This window comes from Myotis myotis, unplaced genomic scaffold (genome assembly GCF_014108235.1).
Source record: "Myotis myotis isolate mMyoMyo1 unplaced genomic scaffold, mMyoMyo1.p scaffold_m19_p_19, whole genome shotgun sequence".
Classification (NCBI taxonomy): Eukaryota; Metazoa; Chordata; class Mammalia; order Chiroptera; family Vespertilionidae; genus Myotis; species Myotis myotis.
In genome coordinates this window covers 18,275,030-18,289,629 of record NW_023416323.1, presented here as the reverse complement: position 1 = coordinate 18,289,629, position 14,600 = coordinate 18,275,030, and the positions used below count along the sequence as shown (strand labels likewise).

Sequence of the window (14,600 nt, the reverse complement as noted above, 5' to 3'; positions counted from 1 at the left end):
CCTGCCCAACCCTCTTGGAGTGCAGCTGCAGACAGTAAAACCACTGAGAGGCAGCTTGCAATCGGCTCCTCAGCACCAGGGCCTCCCTTCATCTGTGATGCAGCCAGCTGCCCCCTGGGGTTTGGGTGTCACCTGCCCAGGGGCCGTCTTTGCCTACTCACCCTTTGGCTGTCCCTGTAAGTCATAAGCTGCCTGAATCTAAAAAGGACTCATTGTTTCTTTACCAACAGAACCTGTCAGACCCGGCCTGGCCTTGCGCTGGACACTCATGCTCTGAGCTCAGATATTCGCTACCTTCCACCCCATGTGACCCAGAACTTGACTCAAAACCGAATGTGCCCTTCAAGAAAAAAGAAAAACACGGGAGGAGAGAAAATAAAATTAAGCTTGTAGATCTGGTTCAGTGCAAATGAGGATAGGAAAAATAGAATGGGGCCAGACATTAGGTCAGTACTGGTGCATAAAATTAGAGCACAGTCATTTCAGACGCACAGCAAATCCTTCTGGAATAAGGCAAATCCATACACTTACTAACTAAAGTTAGAGCAAATTTGGCTCTAACTTTCCTCACAGAAAATGTGGACTATTAATGGGTGTTTTGTCCCAAGAGCCAGTCTCTAATTCATAGATGATTAAAAATGAATTTAAAGAAAGGTAAATGAAATCATGCTGAGTCATACCAAGATTAAACAGCCTTTTCTTTAGGTGAGTTTATAAGGGCCTTTCCTTTTATTTTTTTTTAATATATTTTTATTGATTTCAGAGAGGAAGTGGGGGAAGAGAGAGAAATCATTGACTGGCTGCCTCCTGCACGCCCCCTACTGGGATTGAGCCCACAATCTGGGCATATGCCCTTGACCAGAATCGAACCCAGGACCCTTCAGTTCACAGGTCAACGTTCTACCCACTGAGCCAAACCGGCTTGGGCTATAAGGGCGTCTTAAAATAATGTTTCCTAAAGTGAAAATCATATAGTAGCTGAAATTTTTAAAAATGAAGTTTTATGTATAAGACCCAAAGATTATGCTATAGCCAGCCTGTGGTTTTGTTTCTCATAACTAACCCACCTTCTCAGACTGTCCTGTCCTGCCCGGCCAGCCCAGCCAGCCCCCATGGCACCATCACCCTGACCAGCCCAGCCAGCCCCATCACCCTGACCAGCCCCCGTGGCACCATCACCCCGGCCAGTCCCTGTGGCACCATCACCCTGACCAGCCCCCATGGCACCATCAGCCAGGCCAGTCCCTGTGGCACCATCACCCTGACCAGCCCAGCCAGCCCCATCACCCTGACCAGCCCCCATGGCACCATCACCCTGACCAGCCCCCATTGCACCATCAACCTGACCGGCCCCCGTGGCACCATCACCCTGACCAGCCCCCATGGCACCATCACCCTGGCCAGGCCCTGTGGCACCATCAGCCAGGCCAGTCCCTGTGGCACCATCACCCCGGCCAGTCCCTGTGGCACCATCACCCTGACCAGCCCCCATGGCACCATCACCCCGGCCAGTCCTGGTAGCACCATCAGCCAGGCCAGCCCCTTTTGTTTTTCTTTCAGACCGTTTTTTACTTACAAAAGAAAATCCTGGAAGGGCTCCCTCTTCAACCAACTACCCACTCAGTGTAGAGCTATTCCCCATAAAACATGGCCTTCTCTCCTGGAATCTCTACCTTCCTGTGCCACCAACATACGGGAACACTTGGGTATTTAGATAAAAGGTTGATTTTTTTTAAAATATATTTTTATTGACTTCAGAGATGAAGGGAGAGGAAGAGAGAGGTAGAAACATCAAGGATGGAGAGAATCATTGATCAGCTGCCTCCTGTACACCCCACAGTGGGGATCGAGCCTGCAACCCAGGCATGTGCCCTGACTAGGAATTGAACTGTGACTGCCTGGTTCATGGGCCGATGTTCAACCATTGAGCCACACCGGCCAGGCAAAAGGTTGAATTTGGAGCAAGGAAAAGTCCCTCTGTTATCTCCATCGTCAGAGTGACTTTCAGTGTGTTAGTATGACTTGTGTGTTAGAAGCTCAGCGCTCTAAAGGTGAAGCCTGAAAAACTTAAACCAAGAGTTGTACATATGATGACAGGCTTGGAAACCACTAAGCTTTATACACATGTGTAAGCTATTACTTTAGTCCTGTGTGAACCCCTTTAATCATCGATGTGTCTGGCGGTGGGGAAGGGCTGGGCAGCGCTCCTCTTCGTGTTAGCAGGTGTGCACTCACATCGCCCCTCTTCCCTAGGCGACCCGCCTGCCACCGGCACTGGGACTTTGCTGATCACCCTGGAGGACGTGAACGACAACGCTCCCTTCATCTACCCCACAGCGGCCGAAGTCTGCGATGATGCCAAAAACCTCAGCGTAGTCATCTTGGGAGCATCAGACAAGGATCTGCACCCAAATACAGATCCTTTCAAATTTGAAATCTATAAGCAAGCTGTTCCTGATAAAGTCTGGAAGGTCTCCAAGATCAACAGTAAGTCAGCCAGACGTCCCACACGTATCCTTGTGGCTTTAGCCTAGTGGCTCTGGCTTGGTTTCCTTCCCCAAACTGTTCCCCCTCTCCTGCTCTCTTGTGTGTTCTCAAATGGTTTATTTCAAGTTATGTATGCACTATAAATATTGACAATTTTCCCACCAGAAAATGAACACAATATGTAAATATATTAAATATCAGTTCCTTATAATGCAGACATGAAAGTCCTCTCCATTGCTTCCTCTCTTATCTTTTCTATACTGGACACAGCATAATCTCTGCCCTGTACAGACTGTACACTCTATGGTGTGTATATATATAGTATATGCTGAGTACTCTACACCCTACACACTCTATACAGCACACCCTGTACTATACACCTTACTGTACACTGTATGCTAGCCACCCTGTATTGTACCCTCTGTACTGTACACTATACTGCACACCCTACACCAGTGGTCAGCAAACTCATTAGTCAACAGAGACAACTATCAACAGTACAACGATTGAAATTTCTTTTGAGAGCCAAATTTTTTAAACTTAAACTATATAGGTAGGTACATTGTTATTAACTTAATTAGGGTACTCCTAAGGCTTAGGAAAAGCCACACTCAAAGGGCCAAAGAGCCACATGTGGCTCGCAAGCCGCAGTTTGCCGACCATGGCTCTACACTGTCCACTCTATACTGTATATCATATACTGTACACCTTGTACTGTACACTCTGTGCTTTACATCCTATACTGCACAGCCCTATACGGTACACACACCCAGTCTCCAGCCTTGCAGAGCCGGGGTCTCTGCTTCTCCCTAAGCATGTCTTGGCTCAGCTGTCTCTCCTCTCTCGAATAACTGTGCTTACGTTAACTTTCGCCAGCACCCTGGAGAGCTGTTTCCTGGTGAACCTGCTTTTATGAAAGACTAAGGAGAAGAGGAGCACCATTTCGGGTCCCTAGCTTCCATTTTAAGCTGCAGGCCTCCTCAAAACTGACTTAGGCTTTATAATGACCTTGGCCTTTACTTTCAACTTTGATATCTTCTTTCATCTGTTCTGTTCCTCTTTTATGAAACACGCAAGCAGTGTCCCTTCCTGCCAATCTTTCCATGTGGGCATGTGGAATTCAAAACTTGGCCCAGCATGTATCACCTGCCTTATTAAGACTGAAACCCCAATGTAGTGAGTGATAAAGTACCCCTCTCTCCACAATACCTCACCCACTTCCCTCCTCGCTAAGTTCACCTTGCCTGGAAATAAAGCCAAAAGCCAGAACTCAAGCCTTAGACCAGCGGTTCTCAACCTGTGGGTCGCGACCCTTTTGGGGGTCGAACACAGGGGTCGCCTAAGACCATCGGAAAACACATGTATAATTACATATTGTTTTTGTGATTAATCACTATGCTTTAATTATGTCCAACTTGTAACAATGAAATTGGGGGTCACCACAACATGAGGAACTGTACTAAAGGGTCACAGCATTAGGAAGGTTGAGAACCACTGCCACAGACATACACTCTGCCATGAGTAATGAACAGCTTCTGCCATTGGCCCAGTCAGGGCTCCCTCTTCTTACATTAGTGGTAGAATTTTTGAGAGAGATGGGGAATTACCATTTCATTAAGTTTTGAACATGTATTGTACACTTGTGCATAAAATTTTCTATTAAAAATCTCATATGTATTGTGATGGCCTTATCTCACATCTCATTTTATTACTGCCTTTCTCCTGTTATTGATTATAGTTGCCTGTTTGTCTACTTTATTGCTTTTTAAAGGATGAATTTTGTTACACTGATTATTTTTAATTAAAACAGTCCTCTTGTTTGAGGGGTTCCTCTTCTGTTTGCTAGTGTTTGCAGCTGCAGCGGATTTGAACAATCATCACCAGATCTTTCCAACTGGAACTTTCTCATTCAAGAGGAGTTTCTCCTCTGCTTGGGGGAAATGGGAGAATGTCCCATGAGTTAATCTGCTATTTCACTGGGGTAATTTTCTACCTTGGTTAATCGGCGCTGCCACCTAACCTTCTGGTTAGGATAATACTTCATCTGCTTTCCCTCCTGGTTTTATGTAATAGATACAATGCCTTCTAAATTCTTTTTCTTGTCCCCAATTCCCCCCGCCCCCAAATACTTAGCATTGTCTATGCCCAGAAAGGGGCAGTTTAAAACAAACAAATAAAAAATCCTTAGTCATCTGAAAGGGAATAGCCTGAGGCTAAAACAGTAGCCAGGTAGGGTGGCCACTCCTGAGGGCTGCCCAGAGGCCTGGATAAGGGCAGATATTCCCACCAACCGTGGGCTTACAGACCCCATCTCCACGTGTGGGCTGTGCTGTGGATCCCCATTCAGATCCAGGGCTGTGGGCTCTGCGCTGAGAGAGACAACAGAATCCATACCCCAGGCAACACACAAGCTCAAGCCCACATAGAGAGTGAGAGGACTTTTTTGGGGGTCCAAGAATTTATTTTGATTATTTGAATTTGGATTCCTATACAAAAATCTCTGAACTGGTAATTTTTTTCCTTTTCTTCCAGATTTTTTAAAGTATAATTGACAAAAAAAAATCTATATATAAAAGCCTAAGGGACCAGCCGACCAGCCAGTAGCTATGTTGCACACTGACCACCAGGGGCAGATGCTCAATGCAGGAGCAGCCAAGCTGTGGTCACTTGGCAGCAGTGGTTCTCAGGTGACACACCCGGAACCAGAGAGGAGCGGGCCCGATTCCAGGGGGCATCACCTGAGAACTGCACAATCTGGGACCCCTCAGAGAATGTCGGAGAGCCGGTTTCTGCCTGATCCCCGCAGGCCAGGCCGAGGGACCCCACCGGTGCACGAATCCATGCACTGGGTCCCTAGTTGTATATATTTAAAATGTACAATATGATCATATGAGAATAGATTTTTACATTATTTTTTCTAGATATTGAATGTGCTCTTTGTAAACATTGCTTTTGGGTATAATAAATTTGCAGAGAGTGGTTCTTGCTACTCAGTCGTTTCACAAAAGTGGATCTCCATAAAATTGATAATAATAACACTGAAACATAGACCTCCTCGATGATGGAAACGTCTGCCTGGGCTGCCAGTGTGGTAGCCACCAGCCACATGTGGTTGCCAGGCACCTGAAATGTGGCTGGTGCAATTGAACTGAATTGATATGTGTATCTGATGTTACTGAATTGAAATGTAAACACCCGCATGGTTATAAACAAAATGCAATGCCTGTTTTGCATGTTCTTACTCTTTTCTTGGAAAGGTCTGACCCTCTCTCATGAAGGCCCCTTGTCTTCACAGACACGCATGCCCTGGTAAGCCTTCTTCAAAACCTGAACAAAGCCAACTACCAGCTGCCCATCATGGTGACAGATTCAGGGAAACCGCCCATGACGAACATCACAGACCTCAGGGTACAAGTGTGTTCCTGCAAGAATTCCAAAGTGGACTGCAACGCCGCGGGGGCCCTGCACTTCAGCCTGACCTCAGTCCTGCTCATCTCCCTCTTCAGTTTAGCTTGTAAGTTGGCCTAACTCCAGTGTGTGTGTAATTATGAAAACGTAATCAAAGCCTTTTTCCCGCGTATCTTCAAAAAAATTTATCCCAGAGGAAACATTTGTTTTAGTTTATGTCTGTATAATAGAGGGTGTTCCATGTAAAAGTGCTCCAAGTAATGTTGAAAGGCATCTTACCATCCCCCTTGCTATGCTCCAGGCCAGGAGGTGATACTGCCTGTAGATGCCCCTGAACTTGAGCTAATGCCAATGTGCCTGGATTAGTTCACTGGTCCGCCACGGCCCTATTTCTCTCTGCATTACGCTGAATAATCTTTCTCAAGGTTGAAGTAGATACTACACCTTTTTAAGAACAAGCATGAGAATTCATGGATGGCAGTGGGGTCGTAGGAAAAGAGATAAATGTATAATTCACACATTGTTTTCACTGCCTGGTAGTAATAGCTATAATGTAATAGAGCATTACTTTAAACAAATAAATTATTATACCTAGTAATATAGATGTGAGCATAAAACCAATAGCTATGTGTATCAGATATGTCCTACTTATGGGCTACTAGTCCACTTTTAATTTTAGCAACTATTTACATATAGCTAATGCCATTCAAAAGCCTTTTGGCCCTCGGTGTTTACATTTTGACAAGGTTATTGATGTAATTGTAAATTTGGAAGTTGAGAAATTGATGATTAGAAAAAAAATAACAGAAGTTACTATATCCTGGTGACCATGGCAAGTAGGGTCAACAGGCAACACACATTCCAACGTCGGAAGTTACTGTGTGTAAAGCTCTGTGCTGGGCCAGCGTCCTATGGGTAGAGCTAAGGCGGGAAAGACTGTATAATGAGAAGTGTCTCATCGGATAGTTGAGACATTTCTTCAAGTAACGAAATGTTGCAGGTAAAGGCCTCTCTCCAGTTTTATTTATTATTCTCTCTCCCAAGAGACAGTAGCTTTTATGAGTTAGAATGTGTCCTGACATGTTTTATACTTTTACTACACACACACACACACACACACACCATGTATAGTTCTACTTTGTGCCATTTGGAAAACTTTATGTAATTTGTATTATATTGAGCATGATGTTCTGCATCTTGCTTTTCTTCCTCTTCCCATTACATTTCCAAGATTCATCTATGTTGTTCTAGTTCAGGGTCAGCAAACATTTTCTATAAAGGCCAGGCAGCAAATATTTTGGGTTCTGTGGGCCGTATCAGGTCTTCATCACATATTCTTTTTTATTGTGGGTATGGGTTCTTTTGGCTTCATTCTTTTGTTCTTTACCACTCTTTAAAAGTGAGAAAAACATTCTTAGCTTGAGAGCCACACAAGCACACCATGGCCCACCAGCCATAGTTCACCCTGCACTAGCTCACTCATTTTAACTGCTAGAGAGTACCCTGTCACATGACTATGGCACAGCCGCATTAGGGTTATTTACAGTGTCCTGCTCTGACCAGCTCTTGCAGTAAACATCCGGAATCTGTTTTCCAGGAGCTTCTGACGTGAGCTCTAGTCAGACTGCAAGCCCAGGCCTGGGTTCCAGGAGACATTGGGATTCACATACAGCAGAGTCTGGATAGAGAAATAAAAATGCTGCGTGCACACGTGTCCAAGTGTCTGTGTGCTTGTGCACATGTGTTGTGTGCACATATGTTTCATGTGTTGTGTGTGCACAATCATGTGTGTACATAGAGAGAAGATCATGAGTGGCCATTCACTCATCACTGTCTGTAACCTAATTATACAACCTAAAGCCTCATTCTTGATGACACCCCTTTGAGGAACCAAGGCTCTGCAGGAACCGCTCATTTATCAGCTACCCCAGCTGCAGTGGGTGTTTTAAATGGAGACTTCCTCCCTCTGTTTGTCGAGATACAGATTCCCAGGCCCGTCCAACCTGTGGAGCCAACATCCCAAATGTACAGTGGCCTCCAAACCACAGACCCAGTGTTAATATATTTTACACATATTTTTATAATACACACATCTGCTACTACCAATTCATGCATTAACTATTAGTAAAACAATCTATTTGTTTAGAGTGAAAGGAATATAAATAGACATGACAGATTTTCTTCTTACCAATAAGGGGTTTCCTTGTGCCCCCTACTTTGGAGACCACTGGCCTGTAGGTATCAGAAATGAATGAGTAGGTCCCCAAAGGTTGCCACTGCTCCTCTATCTGAACTCTTACATCGTAGTTAATCCGAGTTGGAATTGTGCAGTAACTCCCAAAGCCCTCATGTTCATTGTACACTCAAAATAGTATCATTGAGAAAAGACAGGTACGTGTGTGCTGTGTTTGAGAGGTCCAATGTGCTTTCCTGTTCTCATTTAAATGGAGAGCCATCCTACCTGGCAGCACACGGTTATCTCACTGTAGGGAAGGGCACCTGTAGGTAAAGCCAAAATCATCCTCAAAAAGGAGAGCTGGGTCTCCTTGCACAGCTGGAAAGGTACTCAGCTGACCTTCCAATGTTTTGCACCACAAGCAAATATTTTCAGCTTAAAAAAAAAAACCAACAGTTAAGAACAAGTGTTACCACTTACCTATTTGACTTCCAAGAGAACCTCAGTCTGGCTCTGTATAAAAGGCATAAGAATGCTTAATATTGTTCATTTGAACATTAGAGATACCTGCCAAATATGATAATCCTTGTTTTATTGTATACCTGACAAAAAAGAGATGTACAGAATAAGACAAGAGAGACTGGGTTAGAGCCTGCATGAATAAGTAACCATGGGTGTCCTATGGCTCCCACACTCTCTGATAAGAGCAGAAGTTAGTGGTCATCCCACCTGTGCCACTGTTAACATGACATTGACAAGAGGCTACACAGAAATGGGCCTAAACCATTCAACAAAGTGGGCAGGGGGTTCTGAAAGTACTGAAACTAGATTACAAAGTGCAAGGATGAGATGCCTTCCTAACTCAGCCATAGTACTTTTGATCTGGTAGAATCTGTTTGCTGTGTCTTTAAATCAGGAGTTGGCCCACTTCTTGTTTTTGTAAATAAAGTTTTATTGGAACACAGCCATACTCATTCATTTACATATTGTCTGTGGCTGCTTTCTGCTACAATGGCAGAGTTGAATGGTTGCCACAGAGACCATATGACCCACAAAGCTGGAAATATTTGGCCCTTTGCAGAGAAAATGTGCCAACATCTTTTGAGTGTTGCTCATACAATTGCATTGATCACGACATGGGAAGAAAAATGGGTTTTCTCCTCCCCTTAAGTAACATTCAGATCCAAATAAACTAGCATTAACCGAACACCCTGATGTCCTATGGCTTTTCTCTCTATTTACTTCATTGGCTTTGTGAATTTATCGCACTTTATAGATGAGAAAACTCAGAAAGGTCCCAAGGTCCCGTGTGAGTAAGCAGTGAGACTAGCGTTCACCATTAGAATGCCTCCCTCGTGGAAAAAGATAATAAAAACATTTCTGTTTATTATGATACTGTAGATGGCTATATTGCAGCTGAGAATTGAACTGAGAGATCTGCACTTCTCTCTTTGACATCCAAAAATTCAGGAAATAAAACTAATGACATTGAAAGTAATAAAAAATGTAAATGAAATTATTTTTACTGCCAATTTTGTTGTTTAAATTGCGCGTTGATGACAATGAGGGAATGCTTAGTTCTCCCCTAGGACCCTCCCAAGGTCCTCGGCAAGCTGGCGTCTCCGTTAGGCTGTGTCTGTGGGTTATGTAGAGCTCTGTGTGGTGTGCACAGTCGACTTCAAGGAAGAAAATTGTCCTAAAAACCTTTTAAACATTGTCTTAGGCTTAATTAACTAGCAGTAGTGAACATATAAAAGGACAGATGAGATGAACCGTATTAACAAGGGCCAAAATTAAATGTCTGTACTTGGGAAGGAGGAGGCACTGAATTATAACCTTAATCTAAGCCAAAAATAAATAAATATATACTTTTAATTCTAATGCTTTTTATTTTCATTTTTTAAAATATATTTGTATTGATTTCAGAGAGGAAGGGAGAGGGTGAGATAGATACATCAGTGATGAGAGAGAATCATTGATCGGCTGCCTCCTGCATGCCCCCTACTGGGGATTGAGCCCGCAACCCGGGCATGTGCCCTGACTGGGAATTGAACCGAGACCTCCTGGTTCGTGGGTTGATGCTCAACCACTGAACCACACCAGCCGGGCTCTAATTATTCACCCTTTTAAGTGTACAGTTTGATGAATTTTAGTAACTACACAATTGTACACACCACAGTCAAAAGTTTCCTGTATCCCTTTGCTATCAATCCCCTCCCCTAGTCCAGACCCTCATTGATCTGCCTTCTCTAATTATAGTCTCATCTTTTCTATAGTTTTCTATAAATGGAATCACACAATCCATGTTGTTGAGAGTATCACTATTTTGTTCTTCTTTATTGTGAATGTGCCATGAGCAGAAATAGGGTCTGGAGAAGCATCAGGCCTGGCAGAGCAGGCCATCCTGTCCTGGAGAGGCCACTAGTCATGCTTTGTGGAGAAGCTGTGGTCCCTTAAAGTGGTACAACTTCATGGACTTCGTGTGTGCAAAGCTAAGAACTTTACATAAACCATATAGGTGATCTCATCCAATCAACCTAATAGTCTAAATTGACTTAAAATGGATTGGCCACTTTCTAATTCAGTGGGTGTTACTAACCAATTTTTTTTTCTGTTTTTCTCAGTGAATAAAATTATTATTTTAACTTCTTGGAACCACACTGGAAAGTATTTTTAAATAAAATTAGTGATGCCATTTAATATGTTCTTTTCACGTCGTTCAAATGCGGATGAATCTGCAGGGTACAATTTACTGCAGCCAAGTAACCAAAGAGTTTAAGGCAATGAAAACTTTGAGTGAAATAAAGGAACTAAATGAGTTCAGGAGACTCTTAACTGCAAAAAAATTCACTTGTCAAGCAATGTAAAGGTCCCTGGTATAGCACATAACCAAAAATTATACCTGAAATAACTTGTTAATTTCCATGGTCCTTTCTGTTAGAACAGCTTTAACCCATAACTTTCTTAAGTCACCTTGTTTGTACTCGAGTCTCATTACAAAGACTGTTTATCTAGAATTTAGATAGTCCGCTTGAAATTTTCCAAACAGATAAATGACATGTTCAACCTCTAAAACCAAGGGGTTCAGAGTAGATGGGTGAGTTTTGAATGAAAAAGCCCAAGCCCTACAGAGTAACCCATTAGAGTCCTAATGATCAGTTTGTTCCAGAATGAGCTGCACTTACATTACCGCCTAGCTTGACCTTTCCACACTTTTATCTCTTTGATGTTAACAAACGATTTGGTGGTACCAATTCCCTATACAAATCCAAGATACAAGAATAATTAAGCAAAAGTGTCAGAGAACAAGCTATTTCCACTCATACTATTATCAGGCAGAATGGAAGACCCTGGGCTAGTGTGCAACCTCGAGAATAACCACACCTTTGGCAACTTCAGTGAACTTTGATAAGACAGTTCGTTCAGGGATGAAGGTGGCTGAAGTGGCCGTGAGCCAAACGCAGGCAGCCTCTGGAAGCTGGAAAAGCCAAGGGAGTGGTTCTCCCCTGGGCCTCCGGAAGGAACACAGCCCTGCCCACACCTTGATTTTAGCCCCATAAGACCCTTTTCGGACGTCATTTGTTGCAGCAGCCACAGGAAACTCATATACCAATAGGTATCTAGCTCTTGTCCGTGACCAAAAAGAATATCTAGGACTAGGACAATCATCAATCTGTAATCTACCAAGTCACCTTGTTGATAAAATAGCCAAACTCTGAGCTGATTGTAAGAGATAGGGCTCGATGGTAGCAGTGGTTCTAATAGCTGCTGGTGGTCTGAAGGGAGATGTTTGGCATCGAGCACTTTCGGAGAAGTCCGGCTTTTTAAGACATAAACCAGCAGAACTGCTCCTTCTCTCTTCAAATGCTATGCTTAAGAAAAAAATTTTTCCCAAGGTAGTGCAATGTTTATAAATGCGTTTATTACAGCCTGTCAGTCATGTATCTAGCATTCAGCTAACATGTTTTGAACCGAGTTGCAATATTCCTTGACTTAAACTCTGAATCTTTGCCATTCAGGTCTGTGAGAACTCCTGACATCTGACGCTTGACTACCAAGTTTCCATAGCAACAGGAAAAAAAATCCAAATCGGAAGATTGCCGTTTACAGCTTTCGAACTTCACAACTAGGCCTCAATTGCTCCAGATTTTCCTTTTCTTTGCCATTTCACTTAGTCTGTACTTCACCATTTTGACCGCATCTTCCTTTCTCCTTTGATTAATGGGATTCTCTGAATTTCCCCTGAGTGTTTCAAGATCATGGCATTTCACGTGCCCTCCGGGAGCAGGAACAATGACTACTTTTTCTGATGTGTTGCCACATTGCTAGTCAGCAGTCCACACCTCCAGCTGTGTCTGTGGGTTAGTATCTGTATATGTATGAGTATCTGTACGTGTACATATCAGTATTTATAGAGCGAGATGAGATAGGGCAGCCCAGTTTTGGTGTGTCATTCTCCCTTGAGAGGCTAAACAAAAAGGGATGGAGGCTGGCAGCTGACCTCCCCCCCCACCCCACCCCCTACCCCCCACCCCCGGAACCAGGACCTCAGCAGCAAGCTGGGCATTAGCGCAGACCAGAGCTGATGCTTCCCCACTGTCCCATTCGGTCTGGATGCTGCCACGACCAGCAGGCAGGTCTGGAGAGAGAGAGGGGGAGAGAGAGAGAGAGAGAAAGAGAGAGAGAGAGAGAGGCCTTTCTCTTCACCTGAGGGCTACACCCAGTTTTCACTGCCATCATATGCCGCGATTCTGAGCAAAAGTGGTGGGGAGCAGAGCAGGAAATGTTACCATCAAATATTTCAGCAAAGGGCTGAAATATTCGTCCCTGGGCACCTGTCTGCATTTGTATGTGTCCTAAATCCACAGTCCCCCTCTGGACTTAGTTCTTATGGGGACACGGATCATGGCAGAGAACCCCTCCCTCCTTGGTACATTTGCATTTGCAAGTGTCATCCTGGAGGTCACACATGCATATGAAGAGGCTGACAGATACCGCGTGTATACATATACTAGTATATGCCCACATGTATAGACATACACTTACGCGCATACACGCCGTTTGTTTCATATACCTGCATAAAATAGAGTAAATACAGGTAGTTTTAAAAGTACCCTTTTGTGTGAATCGACTACAGTTGTTTGCAAACCTACAAATAAAAGACGTTCGTTATGTTTGAAACGTAATTGATTTTGATTCTGTGAGCATGTCAACGTAAGAGGAAAGTTAGTGCTTGTACTAAGATTATCTTCTTGTCGATAAACTGTAAATGAACCATCCAAGCTCACACCAAATTTTTCTATCAGATAAAACTAGTGACAGCCTGTGGCTTTTTACTAGAGCTCGCCACAAACTAGGGTAAGTGTCTTAGCACATTTTAATGCAGTTGCTCACTAAAGGTTTTAACCACACACGCACACACGCTTTCTTATGCAGTCTCTGTTGGCATCTGTGCTTTTCCGTTCGCCTTCTGTAGGAAGTAGAAGTCATATGTTGTCTTTATTGTAGTAAAATTATACAGATAGAGTTCCATATATTGTATTTGTTTCAACAGTAAATCTTTTGGAGCATATAGAATGCAGAGATTTTTTTTTTCTCCATTGAAATAAATGGGTATTGGTGGTTAAAACTGCTGGACAATAGCTTTTCTCTGGTTTCTATGTTGTGTCTACTTACCGTCACTGATGCTGAGTCTTGTCTTGGTGCAAGTTCCCATTTTTGGCTTTGTGGGCTTCCCGTACATCTCTCATTAGGTGAGTGAGTCCATGAAGCCAAAAGCACCCCCGACAGCTCGAGCCACCCACTCGTCTTACTCACCGTAATGAATGATGTGAGCATTTCACAATCCACTGTGAAGATGATTACATACTTACAGAGGAGCAAGATCACCCTCAGTTTGATGATGCATGACACACAGTCCCAACCATCTGCCTACAGTCCCAGGACATGGGTGTTTTTTCTCTGGAACAATTCCTGTTGCTCAATCAGGAGATGCCACGTGCCCCAAATATGACCTAATAGTTCGCCACGAGTGCACATGCAGGCTCAGGGTGGGGGATGTGCATTCACACTTGACGGGACTTCCTCTTCTGGCTTTAGAGGGCACAGCCTCCTTCTCCCTGTTGGACTCACTCCCCTCTTCCCTGGAGGCAGGGGGAGAATGGTCACCCTGCGAGGACCGTCCTCAGATGGCCAGGTGCTTGGCAGCTTGACCCGGAGGCTAACTGAGAACCCGAAAACTCACCCTCCTGCATGAGCCTGGGCCTGCCCCCGGGAGAAATACCAAGGTCCAGTGACCCGCTCCCTCAAGTGAGCAAGTGAGGCCTCCTCTTCTCTCTCAAGCCAGGAGGCTCTCCTGTGTTTTGCAAATGGCTATTTTTCTCTTGAAAAAAAGAAATCAAGCCAGTGGCTTAACTTAGCCTAGAACACGGAGAAATGGGAGTGAAGTGCATACTTCATTACAAGTTCAATGTGCCCTAATTCGCCTCTATTTAAGTACACTCCCTGTCCCCAGAGTTCTTACCAGGAC

General features: G+C 44.0%; 1 protein-coding gene across 1 annotated transcript in view; it reads left to right on the top strand.

Annotated features, from left to right (window-relative positions):
• CDH13 (cadherin 13) overlaps positions 1 to 13,713 on the top strand; it is a 1,028,720-nt gene extending 1,015,007 nt beyond the window's left edge. Inside the window, exons 12-14 of the mRNA XM_036346357.1 lie at positions 2,254 to 2,487; positions 5,783 to 6,001; positions 12,091 to 13,713. Of these exons, the coding sequence (XP_036202250.1) occupies positions 2,254 to 2,487; positions 5,783 to 6,001; positions 12,091 to 12,098 (461 nt within the window). The 3' untranslated portion in view covers positions 12,099 to 13,713. The remainder of the gene's footprint in view (positions 1 to 2,253; positions 2,488 to 5,782; positions 6,002 to 12,090) is intronic.
• Positions 13,714 to 14,600: the final 887 nt, after the last annotated feature.